Raw genomic sequence first — 21,010 nt, 5'->3', positions numbered from 1 at the left:
TCATTAGTTTGTTTTTTTAAATAATTATGTTAATCAACAATTCAAAAGTGATGGCTGATTTTGATTATTTAATTTTCAATAAATTTTTATTTATTGTTACTTTTGTGAGTTTCAAGTGATTTCAGTGAGAATTGTGGGTTTTTCCTTCTTTAACTGAGGGGTACCAACAATTTTGTCCACGTGTGTAGTCATGAAAATAAAGAAACATTAAATGAGAAGCTGTGTCCAAACTTTTGACTGGTAAAGTATATTAAAAATAATACGAGACTGTGAAAGCTGGCAACATGGGAAATGTGTAGATTTTTCAGTGCAAAGGAAGAAAACTCGCAAAAACCAATGAAAATATAACAAACTCCATTTAGAAGCACTGGTGTCATTATTTTTGAACATTCAGAGACCTTTATGAATTTAAATTGTTTCATAAAAATAAACTATTTTGATATCAAGAATAGCTCTGGATCTATTTATGTTATTCCTGTCATGATTACATCCAACAAAAAATAATCTGACATGACAAATATTGGCTGTGGTGTTCAAATAATTGGTTATTTATACAACAATTGGCCTTCTGAGCAACTGAGAAATATTTTTCCATCACTGTGGGCTTCATTTTTCACTGTAAAAAAAGTTATGCAACTGAATGGAAACAGAGCAACCATTACTAGAAGCAGAGAAAACTCAAAAATGTTCTTTTTTTGCAGTGTATCAATGTTATAATGCTATAAATGATATACAAAGAATAGAAAGTTTAATTTTCCTGAGTATTTATTTTGCAAAATGGAAATAACTAAGAATCACCTTGTAAATACTTTTCCAAGTGTCCACAAGTGTTACCAGTAACGGACAAATAAACTGTGACTCCACATAATACAGATACTAATGTTATTTTTTTTTTTTAGTAATTCTATACTTTTCTCCTTTCTGCTCTGTGTAAACACTGCCTGCAGTTCAGCCGAAAAGACCCTGATTTTTTTTTAATTGCGACTTTTAGCACAGTTGAGTCGGTCATGGCTTATTAGTTGCAACAAGGAGTGCAGAATTTTTTTGTTTTTCACAGAATCTGGTTAGAACAAATGGTTAATTTTTGGCAAATGTTAATAAACTGTGCATTCAAAATGAAGTGATTTTGATTGGCTTAATTTCCCTGAAGAAGCAGGAAGTCCCAGATGAGTAGTTCAAGAATTACTGAAAAAGTGAAAATCTGTCAATTCTTACAGATTCAGGCTGATAAATTATGTAATATTTTTATTTTTTATTTTTGAAAGACACAAAATGCCCACATTTGAGGTTCAGAAAAATAAAAATAATTGCTAAATTTGAATAAAATATTAAATGCTCTGTTTTAATTTTCATACAGTGTATTAATTTACTCCAAAATAGCTTGAATTGTGCAATTGTTGAATGATAATCTGAGTATTTCCTTAAAATCGCCTCTGTCCAGCAGCTGGAGGGCATCAAAACAACAAACAGGACAAACAAGCGCCTCAGAATGAAGCGTAGAAGAAGTCGAATGACCCGGAAGTGGGCGGGATCTTTGAGGTTGCTTGCGTCGAAGAAGAACAAGCTAGCCGCTAGCCGCTAGCCTCCCGGTGCTGCAGCTCCGCTTCTCTCTCAGCCGATCAACATGGTCCAACTGGTGGGTTCCCTCCGACGAGAGCTGGCTGAGTCGCTCTCCACTTGCAAGGTGCTGGTGGTGGGAGCAGGAGGAATCGGCTGCGAGCTGCTCAAGAACCTCGTCCTCACCGGCTTCAAGAACATCGAAGTGGTGCGTCCCGTTCATGTTTGTTTGTGTGACTGTTAGCTCGCCGGCTAAAGGTGCTAGCTCTGTCTTTGTGCTGCACAGACTGAGAATGGAGGTGTGCGGGCTCCGGCTAATTAACGAGACGTGGCGTTTAAAGATGTAAAACAATGTCGGTATTAGTTTATTGTACTTACTCCTGTATTGTAAGAGAAAATACCCTGACATGGAGCTGAAAAAATACGACCGGCGCCGCAGCCTTGCAGCTTAAACATTTGGCGCCATTAACGAGGCTAAGTTAGCTAGCTCTGGGATTTAACGGCCAGCTAACCGGCAGACTGGATGAATGCCAGCGGAGAAACGCTCGGACAGCTCTTTGTTCGGCTGTGTCGGGTTATATTGTGCTGCTAAATGTTATCACAGAGTGTAGTAAAGCTGTAAGGTGTATGTAGTGAGTAGTTGTGAATATGTGTTTTCAATCAGCTGTTGAGAGTTTGTTTCTGTCAGTGGGTCCCAGAGATCAACCTCCAGGGGTCTTGAAAAGAGGCTGCTCAGCTGTTTACTGGATTTATTTTACTATTTATTTTTACTCTTTTCAAATTAAGAAGTGCTCGAAATTGTTTATAAAGTGACTAAATATGATTCATCATCATCATCAGAGCTGCAACAGCTAATCAATTATTTGTCAACTGTTGCAGTAATCACCAACTATGTTCATGTTTGGTTAAACAGTTTGGGTAAAAAAAAAAGTAAAATTTTTGTTGCATTTTAAACAATAATAGAACAGAAGAATAGACTAGATATTCATTGTCACTGCTACAATAACAATTAAAATCAGTCTAGTACTCTATATATTAGCAGCATTAATAAAATAAGCTTTATAAAGCAATAGTAAACACAAAATGAAAATATATAGAACCAAAATATATGCAAATGAACAAATATGGACCTAAATGTAAAATATATGCAATGTAGAATCAGTTGTGTGGTTAGAGACCTTCTCTGTGTATGCTTATTGCACATAATATGAGTACAATACAATAATATCAGACCTATTTTTCTCATATTCAGTGGGACAATAATCATCCACCTGACAAAAAAAGCAAACCACAAGGGCAGGCTGTTCAGCAGACAGTAATAGACATTAAGTTGAGAAATGCAGTACCATCCGTAATCTTTACAGAGTACATTAACTTTCCCAGATGCATATTTGCTGTTCAAAAGTTGCAGTCACTTAGAAATGTCCTTAGTTTAAGCATTAATAAACATTTAAAAGGTACTTGACAGTTCTACTATAATCATTAGATTAGTGGGTACATATGGAATATTTTAGTTCAGTCATTTTTTGTTCACTATAGTTAAGAGATGTAATTTAGTGTGGAAGCTTCAGCAGTAGAACTCTACTGATGAATATCTTGAGATGATTAGTGCTTCTCGTCAGTGCTGCTGCTGACAGTTTCTACTTTCACTCCTGTGACCTTCAGTCTGCAGATGTTTTTAGTCCTGTAGTCTCAACTGAAGCCTCGAGACTTCCTGAAAACAGAGTTTAGGAAGGAAGAATCTGGTTCATCTCATCTGCTTTGAGCTGCTTTGTTTAAGTTTAAAGGATTTTCTAGGACGACGTAGAGAAGTAGAATTGCAGCAAGTTTTTATTTAGAGACAGAGGCTTTACTGTCATTGTGCAAAATACAAGGAAACTTGTGTGGTGACTTGCTGCAATCAGTAGCAGCGCAGTACGAATAGACTTAAAAGGTAAAATGAATTGAAAAAGAATTAGGTTATATGCGTACGTACACATAGCACAGTGCTGTTAGCTAGTAGTGGTGAATGTAGACAGGTATGAAACAGTGCAAACAGTGGAGTGACACTGAATATGTTTTGTATGTGAACCTTCAGTACGGTGCAATTCATTTTATTTACAATCAATCTAGGAATTATTTTCACCATTCATTGGTTGATTGTTTTGTCAATAAAACAATAAAAGATTCTCATTATCCTCAAATGCAAAAAGGGAAACGTTCCTAACCACATCAACAACAACAATTATTCAGTTACTTAACGCAAGAGTTGCTTCTAAAGACTAATTTCCCAGTTGGAGATTAAAGCTTAGACGTACACCGATCATAACATTATGACCACCTGCCTAACATTGTGTTGGTCCTCTTATGTGGGCAAAAGTGCTCTGTACCTTTGGTCCCGGATGAGAAGACCTCTCAGGGCATCCTATGGGGTCTGGACCGGGACGTTAACAGTGGATCCTTTTGGTGAATCAAGCTTGTTCCACTGCATCCTGCTGGTACTTGACCAGAATGGAGTCTAGGAAGCTCATAACAATAATAATAATAGCTGTATTTGTATAGCTCCTTTCAGAGGAACATTCACAAAGTGCTTTGATGAGTAGAACATTAAAAATATACAGAATGGATAGTTAATTAAAAGCTGGTTAAAGAGACAACATCACATTCGAGGGTTAGGAGAGAAGCTGAAAAGGAAATAAAAGCTAGAAACAGATTAAGATCAGGAAGTTAGAAAGAGGGACTACAGCAGGGAAAATATTAGAAGGGTTAGCGAGGCAGAGAGTGATAAAAGAAATAAGAGAATTTTAAGATGGTCCTTTATTTCTCCCCACACCAGGGGAAATTCACATTGTTACAGCAACTTGCACAGCAATAAACGTAGTAATAGAAATAAAATATAATAAAAATAGTAGGAATAATAATAATAATATTTAGAATATGTACTGGAATGTGAATCTATAAAAGTGGGTTTTAAGAATTGATTTAGAGGTCAAATCTAACGTCTTGGCCGATTGTTCCTCGAGATGTTCCTGATTGGTTAATGTTTTTGCGATGTGGTGGGGTGTATTTTCCTGTGGGGGGAGACCGGTGGTTTTTAGGATTTCCATTTGCATGAAGGAGCGTGCTCATTATGGGACGACGTTTATTTAGGTGTCTAGGTCTCATCAACACGGACGCCAAAATCCAAGGTTTTCCATCTGAACTCCACATAGTACCAGTATGATCGATGTTATTCACTTCACCTGTCAGTGGTCATCATGTTGTGGCTGATCAGTGTATGTTCAATTCCAACTTACCCTCAGATACTGAGATAGTTGTTTCCACCCCACAGATATAGAGTCATTCCATGTCAATTCAACAAATGCTTGTTGCACCACTTTCTCAGATCCTCCCAAAATTTTTTTGGGCTTTATTTGGGTAATTTTATGAACAAATGCAAAGTATTATGGTTATAAACATACAGTATAAGCAGTAATGATCTAATCTAATACCCATAGTCAGTCCAAACTTAATCCTCGCCTATGATTTTAGGGTTTTAAACTACTAAAAAAAGCAATTTATACTCCTTTTACATGGTCAGAATTTTTTCCCCTTCCAAAACTTTTACCCTTCTGGTGAGAAAAGTATAGAAATGAATGAAAATAAAAAAATACTGGACTGTGGAATTTCCCAAAATATCCTTATTATTTCATGGGCGACTTTATTTTGGGTTTTTCATGCCTCTATTTTAGGACTTATTCTTGTGAAAAGACATTGAAAGAATGAATTTTCTTCTTTACTAATGAAAGTTGCATAAGGTAAAAGTTTTAAAACATTAAAATAAAGCTTATTTATTGATTTATAGGCTGTTGAACTCAGGTGTAGACCCAAAATAGCCTAACTTTAGGCATTAAAAAGTGCATGTGGGATACATGGTACGCGGTTCAAATTTTTTTGGAGGAACTAGTATGTGTGAAGTATGTGTGAACTTACTTTCATATTTGTTTCTTGTGCCAAAGATGAGCAACTGCTGAATCAATTTACTATACATTTTGATCCTCGTTTTTGTTTTTAGGAACCATTTACATGACCAACTAAAGATGAAAGATGAATCTGAAGCATCAGCATCGTAGTATAAGTTACAAAGGGCATATCTGAAGTTAATTATTATATAGACATTGTTTTTCTTTCATACAGTAACTGAATAAGAAGAAATGGCATCACTCCCAGACTGCATTCTCAGGACAGCCTCGGTATCGTATTTGACTTATCAGCTGAATTTGAAGATTTGCAAGTGAAATTCATGCACCCAAAAGGTCCCAGCAAGAAGTTCACATGGCCTAGAAAGGATGACGTAGTGTTGGTGCCTACAGTCCACATCCTCTGTCCAATCACTGCTCCTTCAACACGCCGTGGTGGACAGTACCACATATCTGGTGCAGATGATGGCCTGATTTCAGAGAAATTCAAGCAGTTCAAAGGACAGAAATAGTGGTGTGATAAGTTGGGGACAAATTACATGTTTTACATGGGACCTAAGGCAATATAACTCATTTTAACTGCAATATATTAGTTAGAATTCCTAAAAAAACGCCTATAAAACATAGTGCATTTCTTGGTTAAATTGGCCATGAAGGATTCAAGAAACAATGTTGATACTTCAGATATCAATTATTCGGATGTTTATTGTTATACAGACAAAGTTTCATGTTTCTACTCCATGTCCCACATTGGTTTCTGTGCCAATATATGTATGGTGTTTTTCAGTCTGTTTCATAAATAGGCATCGTTTTGAGGTCTAAGGAGACTAGCTAGCTCTTGGATATTTTTAGGTTAGAGAGAACTTTTAAGGTACTTTGAGATTTTTATAACATATGAACCTTGTTACTTATTAAAATTTGTGAAAAAAATGCCTAAATTCTTGAAAAATGCCATTTTCGCCAAATTTTTAAATTGCCCTGTACCACAGAGAAATGGGTATATTCATTCCAAATTTTTTTTTCCTGCTCTATTGTTAAGATGTTTGAACCCTTCAGATCACTTGTAAGTCTATATCATCAGTCAGTTCCCAGTATTATCTTCCTAAATCAAGCCTTTCTACCTAACATATCAATTTCCGAGTGGAAAAATAGGGATTTAAATATTTTATAACTTAGCAAATAGCAATCATATGATGTTAAAACTTTGCAAGTAATCTATTCTTATGTTGGGATAGTTAAAAAAAAAGTTTGGAGATGATCAGAGGAGGTCATGCAACAAAATTTCCTCAGATTTGTTGAAATGAGATGGAATGACTCTATATTAACTCTGGCATCGACCAGTTTTAAAATGTCTAGAGTCCTTCTTGTTCTTTTTTATGTGAACAAGCAGACGTTTCTGTCCATGTATTTTGATGTACTGTCGTTAGTATCATGTCACCTGTTTTATACGACTGACATTTACAGCCTTATTGATTTCTGCAGATCGACTTGGACACGATTGATGTCAGCAACCTGAACCGTCAGTTCCTCTTTCAGAAGAAACATGTTGGCAAGTCTAAAGCCCAGGTATGTAAACAAATCACTCACTGGTGGCTGTGGAGCCGTCCTGTTTGAACTCATGTTAAATTCTCTGCTGTTTCCTGCATTTCTGCCTCATTTAGCCTCATTCTGTTGTTTTGCAGGTGGCCAAGGAGAGCGCCTTGCAGTTCTGTCCCAGTGCCAACATCACCGCCTACCACGACAGCATCATGAAGTCAGTTTCTTCCTGTTTACACTGAGACATCTGTAAATTGTCCTAAGCTTGCTTAGAACTAATCACCCTGTTTTTTTTCTCTCCCTGACAGCCCTGAGTACAACGTGGAGTTCTTCAGGAAGTTCATGCTGGTGATGAACGCTCTGGATAACAGAGGTATCCTCACCTCACCTCATTATCTGTCACTTCTAACTGCCATAATGTTCAAATGACTTGATTAAATGAACTTCTGTTGTCTCTCCAGCTGCCCGTAACCACGTCAACAGGATGTGTTTATCAGCTGACATTCCTCTGATAGAGAGCGGCACTGCTGGATACCTGGGACAAGTCACAGTCATCAAGAAGGTAACGCACTCACACCTTCTCTGTGCTAAAATCATTTAATTAATACTCTGTCTGCAGATACAGTGCCTTTTCAACATCGAATAATTTTCAGTTTAATTAAACTTTTTAGAAAAGAGTTTAGAAACATTGTTTAGTGTCAAAAATAGATTTCTACAAAATGTCAATTAATTAAAAATATGTAATGTAAGTTGATTGCATAAGTTTTCACCACCCTTAAACTGACTCCCCTAATTCAACACAGATTATCTGAATAAAAATCATCTGAGTGCAGTGAATGTGTGTCAGTGATAGTAGTATAAAGACTCCTGTATCTGGTGGATCAGTACCACTGGATAGCGCTACATCATGAAGACTGCAAAACACTTCAAGCAACTCTGTGAAAAAAAATTTGAAAACAGAAGTCGGGAAGATACAAGAAAAATTTCAAGTGACTGAATATTTCTAGGAGTCCAGTTAAATTCATCATTACGATATGGAAGGGATATGGCACATGTGTAAATCTGCCTAGAGCAGGATGTAATCAAAAACTGATCAACCGTACAAGACAGAGACGAGTGAGGGAGGCCACCAAGACACCAATGACTTCCTCTGAAGAAGTTACAACTTCAGTGACTGAGATTAGATGGACTGTGTTATCAGTTGTGGGCTGTTCTTTATGGAAAAGTGGCAAAGAGAAATCCACAGTTGGAAAAAGCTCATATTACATCTCAACTAAACTTCACGATAAAGCATGCAGGAGACTGAAAAAGTCAATTAGAAGATGTTTTTGTTGGTCTGATGGCACCAAAATGAAGCTTTTTGACCAAACCCTGACAATTGAATTTCCCTTCGGGGATGAATAAAGTGATTCTATTCTATTCTGTCAGACTAGACGCCATGTTTGGCCGACACCAAGCACTCCATATTACACACCATTCTCACTATGAGGCACGGTGGTGGCAGCATCATGATGTGAAGCACGGTGGTGGCAGCATCATGATGTGAAGCACGGTGGTGGCAGCATCATGATGTGAAGCATGGTGGTGGCAGCATCATGATGTGAAGCATGGTGGTGGCAGCATCATGATGTGAAGCATGGTGGTGGCAGCATCATGATGTGAAGCATGGTGGTGGCAGCATCATGATTTGAAGCATGGTGGTGGCAGCATCATGACGTGAAGCATGGTGGTGGCAGCATCATGACGTGAAGCATGGTGGTGGCAGCATCATGACGTGAAGCATGGTGGTGGCAGCATCATGATTTGAAGCATGGTGGTGGCAGCATCATGATTTGAAGCATGGTGGTGGCAGCATCATGACGTGAAGCATGGTGGTGGCAGCATCATGACGTGAAGCATGGTGGTGGCAGCATCATGACGTGAAGCATGGTGGTGGCAGCATCATGACGTGAAGCACGGTGGTGGCAGCATCATGACGTGAAGCACGGTGGTGGCAGCATCATGACGTGAAGCACGGTGGTGGCAGCATCATGACGTGAAGCACGGTGGTGGCAGCATCATGACGTGAAGCACGGTGGTGGCAGCATCATGACGTGAAGCACGGTGGTGGCAGCATCATGACGTGAAGCACGGTGGAGGCAGCATCATGACATGACGCATGGTGGCTAACCCTACCCAAGACTACTGTAATTGCTTTTAAAAAGTACAAAAAAACAACAGCATTTTTTATTTATACGAGAATGTTAGCGGGTGCAGCCAGATCTTTCTCCAGTTCTCACATTGACAGGTCTGTTTAAGACTTTATCTCATCTTTTTTCCCCTTTTCCGTCCACAGGGAATGACCGAGTGCTACGAATGCCAACCTAAGCCCACCCAGAAGACCTTCCCAGGATGCACCATAAGAAACACACCATCTGAGCCCATCCACTGCATTGTCTGGGCCAAGTATCTCTTCAAGTAAAGCTCATTCTCAACCATAAATATAGCCTCTTTGAACATGCACTCCATTCCATTAATCCAAAAGCAACCAAATGTGCTGGTTTATTAAATACCTACAGCAGTAGGATCCATATTATAGTCTCCAGTGAGACAATTTAGATGAACATTACACATAGAAAGGACTTTCAGTGTTTGGAAAATCGTAGTTTATTAAGCTGCTATCGGTTTAGATTTAGTCTTCAGTCGCTGTATAAGTCACTCAATGTAACGTAAGACACATTTCACACCTGTATTGTCTCTTTTTGTCTCTGTTGTGTCTGAAAGTAGCTGTGAAGAACATTAAATGTGACCTTTGAATGGAAAAAAATGCTGTGACTAAAAGATTAATGAAGCAGCGATGTTACGTATTTCATGTCTGAATAGGGCTGAAGTTCCACTGTAAATCAAGTGACTGGCAATGTCAGCAAAGCTCCCTTTGATGTGTGCTCTGTATCTACATATACATACATATAGTATAGTACAGGTGTATTGTGTGTGTATACATACATACATATAGTATAGTACAGGTGTGTTGTGTGTGTGTATACATACATACATATAGTATAGTACAGGTGTGTTGTGTGTGTATACATACATACATATAGTATAGTACAGGTGTATTGTGTGTGTATACATACATACATATAGTATAGTACAGGTGTATTGTGTGTGTATACATACATACATATAGTATAGTACAGGTGTGTTGTGTGTGTATACATACATACATATAGTATAGTACAGGTGTATTGTGTGTGTATACATACATATAGTATAGTACAGGTGTATTGTGTGTGTATACATACATACATATAGTATAGTACAGGTGTGTTGTGTGTGTATACATACATACATATAGTATAGTACAGGTGTGTTGTGTGTGTATACATACATACATATAGTATAGTACGGGGGTATTGTACATGTGTAGTATAGTACAGGCGTACTGTGTGATTCAGAGTTGTCTGCGTACTTTTACACCCTACATTAACGTGCATTTCACCTCATTTAATTAAGTTATCTTTACACAGATTGCACATTCATACCAGCTGCAAACTGGATATAAACTCATTTTGATTGGCCGTACAATCAGTAGTAATGTGGATTATATGTGATTATGTTGCAGAGGTGTTAAAACGTCTATGATTTTTCAGAAGCAGCAGTTTTCTGATGTCTAATCTGTGTTTTTTCTGTTGCTGTTCTAGTCAGCTGTTTGGAGAAGAGGATGCAGATCAAGAGGTGTCTCCTGATACAGCAGATCCAGAGGCTGCATGTGAGTAACACTTTGTTCCGTCATGTCTAATGAGTTATCTGTAACGGCACGTTAAGTTAAAGGAAAGTCAGCCCACACTGTGCTAAAGTTGTTTGGTGTGTAAACAGGGAATCCAGAAGACACGGCAGCTCGAGCAACAGCCTCAGAAAAGGACGGAGACATCAAGCGAGTCTCCACCAAGGAATGGGCTCGATCCACCGGATACAACTCGGTCAAGCTCTTCAACAAGGTAACAGTCGCAGAAAAAATACGGTTCCGATGCTTCAGATGCAGACTGGTAAATGAGTGGAATACACAGGACGTCTGTTTATATAATAAATGTGGACACAATGATTTATTTGGTTCCAGCTTGTGCTTACAAACAGTTTCTACATGTAGGAGCAGTAGTTTTTTTGACTTTGTTAATGTGGGATTTATTTACTACATTTTCTACTGCTGCAGAATCAGAGCAATGAGCTTTGTTCTTGATATTAATCAGGAATGGGAGATGATGAATGCTGGTGTTTTGCAAATACTCCTCTTACTTAGTTTACACTGAAATGTGTAAAAGTTTTCATATTATTGCATGTAGTTCTCTGTTATGTATGTCAGGCCTGGGGTTGGCATTGAGTAAAATGAAATTTAGTAAGAACGACAGTTTAACATCCAAATATAAAGACTGTTTGCTGTTGACTGTCGTGCTACGTGTCGTCAACTCGCTCAGTGATTCTCAGACTTTTCCTGCTATATCCTGCTTCAAATTTATCACACGTTTAATTCACATTTTATTGAATTTACTGGAGTCTTGTCTGTATCGAACATGTCTACTAGTTTAGGATGGGAGTTAAGGAGCAAAAATTTAAAAAAGGCTTAGATTTCTGCTTTAACTCAGTGATTGTAATCATTGCTGTGTTAGTTTATTACAACTACTGATATATAGTAAAAAGCTCGGTTGTGATTGGCTCTTTTTCGCAGCTTTTCAAAGATGACATCATGTACCTGCTGACCATGGACAAGCTGTGGAAGAAGAGGAAAGCACCGATACCTCTGGACTGGCAGCAGCTAGAGAAGAACAGTATGTCTTTTAAAGTACATGTAATACTAGAACACTGACTGTGTACATCACATTTATTGGTGTATTAGTGTTTAGAACATGTGTTTTGACTTGCTTTGATCATGTTTAGGCCAGAAGTCCTCTCCTGAGATGTTACTGCAGAGTTTGTCTTAATACAAACCTGCATTGTGGACCCTAGTGCACGTTCCATCAGTAATCCACCTGAAAAAAAAACAATTTGTTAGATTTATCTATGTGTGATAGTTTAATTTCATAACAGGTAAACACGTTAAACTCCTCACTTGTCAGCATACTGAGTGTGAAAACTCCAACAATACCCTTACAAACGTAATAGAACCAAGTGGATAATTACATCTCTAAGCACAGAAGCAATGTGCTGAAATTTATCACCCTAATATTCGTTTATTTTTCTGCTCACTAAATATACTCTGATGAACTGGAGAGGAACCGTCAGGAGTTTGTACAACTTATGAGAACAAGTCTGATTTTCAGTGGAGGCACATCGCCTGTTAGTTGACAGATGACTATGTATACTATGGATTTAAACATTTTCAGTTAAAAAAAAAGGACTTTAGATGGTATTTGCAACAAAAATCAAGTGTTTTTGCTGCTTAAAATGGAAATTTTGTGCTTTTCCTTGCATTCTAAAGCTGGAGGGATTTATTTAAGTTTATAGTTCACTAGAATTTGAGAAATAATTGGCAGTTGGCCTAACGAGGGCTGCAATAATCAGGCAATTTGAAGAATTTTTTTGTGCAAATACGACATTAGTGTGATCCAAAATGTGAGAATTTCCGCTTCTCCTTGTCATTATAGAAAAGCAAATGTTTTTCTGTTTTAGAGTGTAGATCAGACAGAACTACACATTTTTTCACATCATATTGTACTTTACAAAATTATTAGACATTTTTCACTGTTATATTTAGTCCTGTAGACTAATTGAGTTATTAATTAGTCGAGAAAATAATCTGCAGCTTAAGCGATGAAGACAAATATGTTAGCTGCAGACCTGTAACTGAGTGTTCTTAATCAACGTCTGCGTGTGACTGAATTCTTCACAGTTACTGTGTATAAGTATTTTGGGAAAAATTAAATCAACTTTACCTTTTATTTGTCCTTGCAGCAAGTACAAAATGGTTTATTGTCACATCAGATGACCTTAATTTGCTCAGTGTTTTGTTATTTTAAAGGTTCATTAACTATCAAAGATTGCCTCATTTTTGTTTACGCGTGTGTTTCTCTTGGCTGCATTTGTGTTTACTTCCGTTTGTTGTTGTGTCCCAGTGCGTCCTCAGGAGGAGAGTCCAGCCTCAGGTCTGAAGGATCAGCAGGTTCTGGGTGTTTGGGGTTACTGCCAGCTGTTCCAGCACAGCGTGGAGACTCTGCGCTCACAGCTGCAGGAGAAAGGAGAAGGTTCTGAGCTGGTCTGGGACAAGGTGAGACCCAGAACCAGTTTAATATTTAAGTAGTGTGGAAGAGATGAAGCTTTCTGGCTCTCATGTGCTGGTTAAACATAGACGGTAAACTGTTTAGGTGATCAATTAGAATCACACAGACTTAAGTTGTTTGTTTTTCATGTGTATTAAAGATTTCATTCGTCAGAAATGATACACAGACTGAGCAGCTTTGGCAGAGTATTGCTCTCTCTCTGAGTGCTTTTCCTGTCTTTTTTGTCAGTGAATGAAACTAACTATCTTCTTCATTTTCCGTCAGGACGATCCTCCAGCGATGGACTTTGTTACAGCAGCAGCAAACCTCCGTATGCACATCTTCAGCATGAACATGAAGAGCCGCTTTGACGTGAAGTGTAAGTTATTTACATGATTCAGAGTAGTTTCTGTCATCACATGGTGGTGCCATAGACTGTATATAAAGATGGACGTAGCATCTGGCTCCAGAATTGAAGCCCACCCAGAAGTGTCAAAAACTTGCAATATCACGCCGTCCGCCAGGGTTGGCTCCAAAAAGCTTTTTCTCCATAGACCCCAATTCATTTTTGGAAAAAATAAAATTTGATAGACTGATTTTCTACAGCTCAGGATTTTTTTCCCGTTCGTTTTCATGGTCAAAATGAGAGATCAGATGGCCGATCTTAAAATAAATCAATACTGAATCTTAAATAAATTGTTAAAGTTGGCGGAGCCAGGGGGCGTGGCTATACTTGATTGACAGTCCCATTGACTGGTTCTGCCCCTAGTTGCTCTCCGGTCCAGCCTGTTTGATGACGCTTTTTATGTCACTGGCTCCAAAAAAATCCAAAATGGCGACCAGGAAGTAGCAAAATCCGGGCTTCATTTTCTCGGCGTTGAAACCAAAGGGTGACGTCACGGTTAGTTCACGCCTGGGTGGTGCATATTTACACTCTGATGTCACCATTCAAGAGGATGAGTTATTAATGAGTTGTTCTGTTTGTTCCAGCGATGGCCGGTAACATCATTCCAGCCATCGCTACGACCAACGCCGTCATCGCCGGACTCATCGTGCTGGAGGGGCTCAAGATTCTGTCTGGGGAGCTGGAATCCTGTCGCACGGTCAGTTCTCGTGTCCAAAACCGATTAAAATCATTGAGGATTAAGCATTTATTGGATTGCTTTTATGTTTGTCGTTTCATTGCAAGTTCAGGGCTGATTTTGTTTTCAGAAGTCTGTGTGCTGATAGTAATAAACGTAGCACGGATTATCTCAAAATAAGGTTTCATTAAAGTGAGATTATTGCTTTCACACTTGTCAATATGACTGCATATTATTATATACCAGCAAGAAGTATAGTGTGTGGAGAGTTTTCTCTGGCTCAGTATCAGTCCTATTTAATATATGAGGTTGAAATTATTTGACGAGAAATGAACTTTTCCTCCTATTTCTATTTCATTTAAAAAAAGTCACAAAAATGTCTTGAGTCGACTTGACTACTTGAGTAAATGGAATCCCAATTAATAAAACTGGCTAAAAATGCACAAATTTTACCATAATTCTTGTCATTTTGACACTCTGTGGGTGACAAAGATCCCAGCTTACATGCAGATTGTGGATGGCAGTTAATTTCAAGTTACCCAAAAAAGTTTGGTTTGTATTTTTGAGACAAACATGCAGGTTGTGCTGACCAAAGTATTACAGATTTTATTTATCATCGGTCCACAATGTCACATGTGTTTGTAGAAAGTAAAAGGGGACTCTGTGGGCTCTTAGCTATATTTTAAATTACTGAGGCGGTCTCCTTGTGCCACTTTTGTAAAATCTTCATAATGAATAAACACTAGTTGACATTTTTTTCTTTTTTGTTGTTTCAGTGTCCATAATTCTTTATCAGGTCTTAGCCTTAATATTTATATGAATCGGGTTAAGTTTGCTTTTTATAATCCAGAAATTAGCTAAATTATTGCATTACACATAAAACACTGCAGGGTCTCAGCCTTAATGTGTACTGTATTTGCTTTATAAAATTATGATGGATGTTTTTCTGCTGTTTTCTGGTGTCTTACAGATGAAATATTTTTTTAGTTAGTTGGCAAAGATGCCAGCTTAAATACAGATCACTGACGGCACTTAATATCGAGTGACTGAAGAGTTTGGTTCACAAATTGGAGACAAATATGCAGGTTCTGCTGACTGAAGTGAAACAAATCTGTGTTATCTGTCCACAATGTGTCTGCAGAAAGTGAAAGAAAGAAAGCCATGAGTCACAGTAATGTGGTTAATAGAAGAAAATATAAGACAGCTGTAGTCAAAGCTCAACATTAGCTAAGTGGAGTTTAAACTTTTTTTTTTGCTTTTCTTGCCTCCAGATCTTCCTGAACAAGTGTCCCAACCTGAGGAAGAAGCTGCTGGTTCCCTGCATCCTGGACCCGCCCAGCGCTAACTGCTACGTCTGCGCCAGCAAACCTGAAGTCACAGTGAAGCTCAACGTCCAGAAAACCACGGTCCTCTCTCTGCAGGACAGGGTGACGTCATAGCGGCTGCTTTATTACAATTTTACATCTTTTAAGAGTTTCTAAGAGTAAACACAGCTTCCAAATCGTTGCTGCTGCAGTGGACGTTTGTTTAATCAACAACTCTCATTTCCACAAAGATGCTTTTACCGGATGTTGGTTGTTTTCTTCTGTCTTCGTGTCCTTGCAGCACTAAATAGGATGTGTAACTGAAATGGGAATTATGCTGCTGTGACGAGAGCTTATTTACATTTATTTTGTATTTTCTGCTTAGATTCTGAAGGAGACGTTCGGGATGGTTGCTCCAGATGTGCAGATAGAAGACGGAAAAGGAACCATCCTCATCTCCTCAGAGGAAGGAGAGACAGAATGTAAGGGCTTAAGGACATAAATTAAAATCAACTTTTACAGTCTTGTTGGGATTTTTATCTTTTTTTACACGGTATTATCTAAAATTCCAGAGACTGCAGATAATAAAAGGAAAAACGGCACCCGGTTTAAATTTGGCATCCTTCAAAGTTGTCTCCGTGCAGCGATGCTCTGCTCCCGGTGCTAATGCCAGTTTTGTAAAGTTTCCTACAAGTGATGTGTGATGTTTTCAGTTTGAGTTAAAACTGTTTGAAGTCAGATGAAAGACGAGGCAGAAGGTAGAAGATGAAAGTCAGAACTCTAAATGGGGCTCTGAGGAGAGTAAAAGACAGGTGGATGGAAGAACAGGAAATACAGAAAGCTGAGAGCGGAATTTAGGGAAACTTTAGGATGGAATTCATTATTTTAATTAAACAAAAAACAATAGATATTAATTATTTGAGTAATTGGTTTGGTGTGAATGAAAAGTGAAGTTAAGCGAGTCTCCACTTGGACAGTAGAGGGCGCTCTAACATTTGCAACTGGCTGGAGATTGAATCGGCATGTTGTGAATGTTTGCAAATTTAGAAAGGATGTAAATGGTAAAACATTAATATTTGTTGTACTATTTTCACTTACAGCCAAATAGAGGCTATTTTGAGAATGAAATACCAACAAAATTAAATACATTTTAGAGTTTGGTGCACAGTTCAGTGAATATGTACAATAATAAATCGATATATTATTAAACTTTGCAAAACGATGCTGTTTACTGTCCAAAGCAGTTGGTGTTTTAGAGAAAGGTGCATGAATGAATGGATTGTCCTTATATCTATAGTATTCCTGTCTTGTCTCTTCACAGCCAACAACAGCAAGTTTCTTTTTGACTTTGGGATCTGTAACGGCAGCCGTCTCCAAGCCGACGACTTCCTCCAAGACTACACACTCCTCATCAACGTCCTGCACACGTACGTTCCTCAGCGAGCATGAAATGAAATGAGTTAAATGCACTGAAATACACAGCAGGATGTGCTCGTATTTAATGTCTCTTTCGTCGTCAGCGAGGAACTGGAGCGGGATGTGGAGTTCGAGATCGTAGGTGAGGCCCCAGACAAAGCTCCGCCCCCTCAGAATAACCAGGAAGAGGTGAACAGCATCACCAACGGCAACAAGGACTCCGCCCAGCCGTCCACGTCCTCCGAAGGTCAGCATCACTGTAGTTTCTGTGTTATATATGAGTGTTAACGGGATGAAATAAATACGAGGGGTTGCTTGTTTGGATGTATTTGGACAAGTAAACATTTGAGGTCCACAAACAAAAACCTGAAGAATTGTTCTATTGTGGAAAAACTAAATCCACCTTTGGCCTAAGGAGCTAATGTTGCTAGTGTTAAACACAGTCTGCAGTTCAGCAGAATTTTTTGGGGCATAACATTAACAGCTTCATGGTTGCACCATGGAGTACAGAATTAATTTTTTTTTAAATTTTGTTTTTACATAATCTGGTTAGAGCAAAATTAAATAAAAAGACTCATAGAATGAAGTGATGTTAATTAAATGTTATGCTTTTAAGCTTGGGTTTGGTTAAAGATCTTGACAGAATGACGTTAATCAGACGAGTAGTTCGAGGACGGTCGGAAAGCTAAAAATCCGACCATTCTTTTGGTTTTTACAGCAGTGGGCCCCAACTACCGGGCTACGCAGAAAGAATAAAAACTTTCTATTTTTTAGTTTATTTCCAGCAGAGTCTACAGGGTGTTTTATTTTGAAAAATGACTAGATCGTCTTCTCATCACTTCCATCTGTGCTTGTTTTCCAGACGTGACTCTGTTAGTTTACGTTAAATGAAGCCGTCAATCCAACTTCTGCCAAAACTAATAAAGAACAAACGTCTCTGGACTTAGACGACTTAATAATCTACAGAGGGAAATGAAGTTGTTTCAGCAGCATGGATGTTCAATGAAGGGGTAAACAATGCAATAACACAGAATATTGGAGTATAAAGTGAAAGTAAAATATGATAAAAATACACTACTTTTCAAAAGTTTTCCATGAAAACCCACACTTTTATCCATGTGCTAACATAACTGCACATCAGTGAGCCTTTCAGCACCATTAGCTAACACAATGTAGCCTTAGAACACAGGAGTGATGGTTGCTGGAAATGTTCCTCTGTACCCCTGTGGAGATATTCCATTAAAAATCAGCCGTTTCCAGCTAGAATTATCATTTACCACATTAACAATGTCTAGATTGGATTTATCATTCATTTAATATTATCTTCATTAACTGCTTTTCTTTCAAAAAAACACATTTTAAGTGACCCCAAACTTTTGAACGGTACTGTATATAAAATATAGTGTCAGAAAAAGTGTGCAAATGACATAAGAAGGTGCAGATGAGTTTATAGATATAATGAATGATGTTAGAATGTAAAGTGTCTGGTATGTAGAGCTGCTCGACGCCAAGACAGAAGAAAAAGTAAATGCAATAAAAATTAGCCCTAATTTTTATTTGTTCATCTTTCTGTCTAACATTTGGTGCTTCTGAAGACATTCAGTCCTCCTCATGAAATTCTCGAGGATTCAGAAAAAATGAAATTTTTTGTTCTGAAAGGCTGCACAAATATCAATATCAGAATTTTTTACTCCCTAAAATAGATGTCGGCCGTCTCAAAAAATTATCAGCTGAGCTCTAGTGTGTAAGCAGAATTTTTAGGACTATTAGAGGACGATTAGAAATGAAATTTTAGGTCAATCTATCCAATAGTTGACGTCGTTGCCCTATTAACACGTTACGTGCGTGATGACCAATCTATAAAAAAATTGTCTCGTTTGAAACTGGTCCGTGCTGGAGAGTGCTGATTTAGTGTCTTACTAAATTATGTAACTTTGAAGACTCCAGCTAGTCGTTTTTTTTTCTGTTGTATTTTGTGAAAACAAACGAACACCTTCTTCTGTTCGTCTTCAGTTCCCGTAGAGGACGACGACATCATGATCGTCGACTCCGATGAGGAGGAGGCGGCGGCGTCCAGCTCTGCCGCGGCGACCAGCGGCACCAAGAGGAAGAATCCAGACGCAGAAACCGGCGAAACCTCCACCAAACGCCCTCGAACGGACCAATCAGCAACCGCCGACAACGATGACAACGACGACATCATCGCTCTGGACTGACTTCCACCCCCTCCGCAGGACTGAGAACTCTTTGAACGTTTGTCATTTTGACTCCAGACCAACAGTCGGCTCCAATAAAACACCTTCGTGAAGAACAGTTTACTTCCCCGGTTCGTGTTTCGTCCCTTCCTTCCCCTCCAGACGTGTTTGTGCTTTCATACTCCCTCCACTCTGACATGATGCTGTAAATAGATTCTACGTTTTAAAAAAACAAAAAGAAAAAAAGGTTTTGAAAAATATTCCCCTCTTGTTATTTTTATTCATTTCTGGTCCTTGTGAAATGCTTCTCAAGATGGTTGAAAACAAAAAAGTAAAGGAAAAAAGTGCTTTTTTGTATTTTTTATAAACGTACTGTATTTCTCATGCTACTCAAGTCAGGGTGTTTTTGTGCTTTGTTATCAAAATGAATTGATATTTAAAAACCAAAAAGTTTGATTGGGTTGTGATATTGGGACGGAATCTGGACGGTAAAGCACAGAGGCGCTGCTGCCGAGCTCGATTGTGCCAAGGGGCGATAGTTTGCTACCTCTTTTCTAGAACTAACAAGTTTCGCAGATCCGTCGTCCAGCTCTTCGGGAATCCGATTAAAAGTTCCTCAAACGGCCACGGGGAGGAGCCGACGTGGCTCCTTTGAAGCGACTGCACTGTACCTGTTCAAGGCTCAGGCTAAGCTCCAGCTGCTTAGAGTCCTGCTAGCGTTAGCTCAATGTTACACTTGCTTTATATTCGTAGGACTCGGTTCGGTTTGTCCAGAGGCGGTGCGGTGGTTTGACCGGTTCGTTCTGTTTCATGCTGTGGATGTTGAACCGGATCAGGCAGTGGAGTCATGCACTTCAGTGACATAACAGAAGAAGTGTAGCTGCTGCTGCTGTCTGCTCCAGCCCGACCCTCCATCAGTGTCCGTAATTTCATATTTCATTGTGATCTGACTTGTTGAAACGCCATGAGAGCCATTTGGACCAATTTGATGAGGACAATAAAGTCAATAATTGCAGAGGTGTCGAGTGTGGTGTGGTTTGTTGTTTCGGCTGTGAGTTGGCAAGAATCTGGAGATTGAGTACAAGGATTAAGATTTAATATACTTATATATATCCACTTGTCAAGGGGTGTGGTAAGTTAGGAAGCAGATAAAGGGTCAGTTCTTGAAGTTAATGTGTTGGAAGCAGAAAAAAAACAGTTGAGTTGAAGTGTCTGGTCAACGTTAAAAAGGGCCAGACAGAGGTTCATGGATAGATAGGCAGGTAAATTGATGGACGGATGGACAGACTGAAGGATAGGTAGGTAGACGGACAGATAGATTAGAATGACTGGTAGGTAAGTAAGCAGGTGGACGGGTGGACAGACACTTAATTCATCTCCTCAGGGAAATTTGGTCAAAGAACCAAGTAAAGGTGCAAGAAATGAACAAGGTGGTGGTACAATAATGAAGAGTATTAAAAAGTCCAAATACAGTATAGCAATACGTAAAAAATAATAAACATAGAAGGGTAGCCTGGTCGCGCTAGACCCAGGTCTGAAGACGCAAGGGTCTAGGAACTCTCGACAGCGGGCTTAAAGGTTGTCTTTCAAATCACTCTGCAGCAATTGGGTAGGTATACAACCAATCAGTACAACGAATAGGCTGACGTAGTTCCTAGAGCGCCGAAAATCAGAGGATGCTGTGGTTCGGTGAAGCCTTATTTATCTTTCTTATCTTATCCTTTGTTTATCTTTCAAGTTGAATTTTAG

The 21,010-nt window shown here is 38.7% G+C and overlaps 1 protein-coding gene across 1 annotated transcript; it reads left to right on the top strand.

Moving 5' to 3' along the window:
• The first annotated feature begins 1,515 nt into the window (after nt 1-1,515).
• On the top strand, nt 1,516-20,276 carry uba2 (ubiquitin-like modifier activating enzyme 2). Its single transcript, XM_022202607.2, has 17 exons — nt 1,516-1,765; nt 6,978-7,061; nt 7,178-7,248; nt 7,340-7,404; nt 7,493-7,593; nt 9,367-9,488; nt 10,715-10,782; nt 10,890-11,011; nt 11,737-11,836; nt 13,121-13,272; nt 13,550-13,643; nt 14,255-14,367; nt 15,618-15,773; nt 16,036-16,132; nt 16,972-17,077; nt 17,171-17,313; nt 19,080-20,276. The coding sequence occupies exons 1-17, from the start codon at nt 1,625-1,627 to the stop codon at nt 19,280-19,282; spliced, it is 1,938 nt and encodes a 645-aa protein (XP_022058299.2). The 5' UTR covers nt 1,516-1,624; the 3' UTR covers nt 19,283-20,276.
• The last annotated feature ends 734 nt before the right edge of the window (nt 20,277-21,010 follow it).

Source organism: Acanthochromis polyacanthus, chromosome 8 (assembly GCF_021347895.1).
Source record: "Acanthochromis polyacanthus isolate Apoly-LR-REF ecotype Palm Island chromosome 8, KAUST_Apoly_ChrSc, whole genome shotgun sequence".
Lineage (NCBI taxonomy): Eukaryota > Metazoa > Chordata > Actinopteri > Pomacentridae > Acanthochromis > Acanthochromis polyacanthus.
This window is presented reverse-complemented; position numbering and strand designations above follow the sequence as displayed.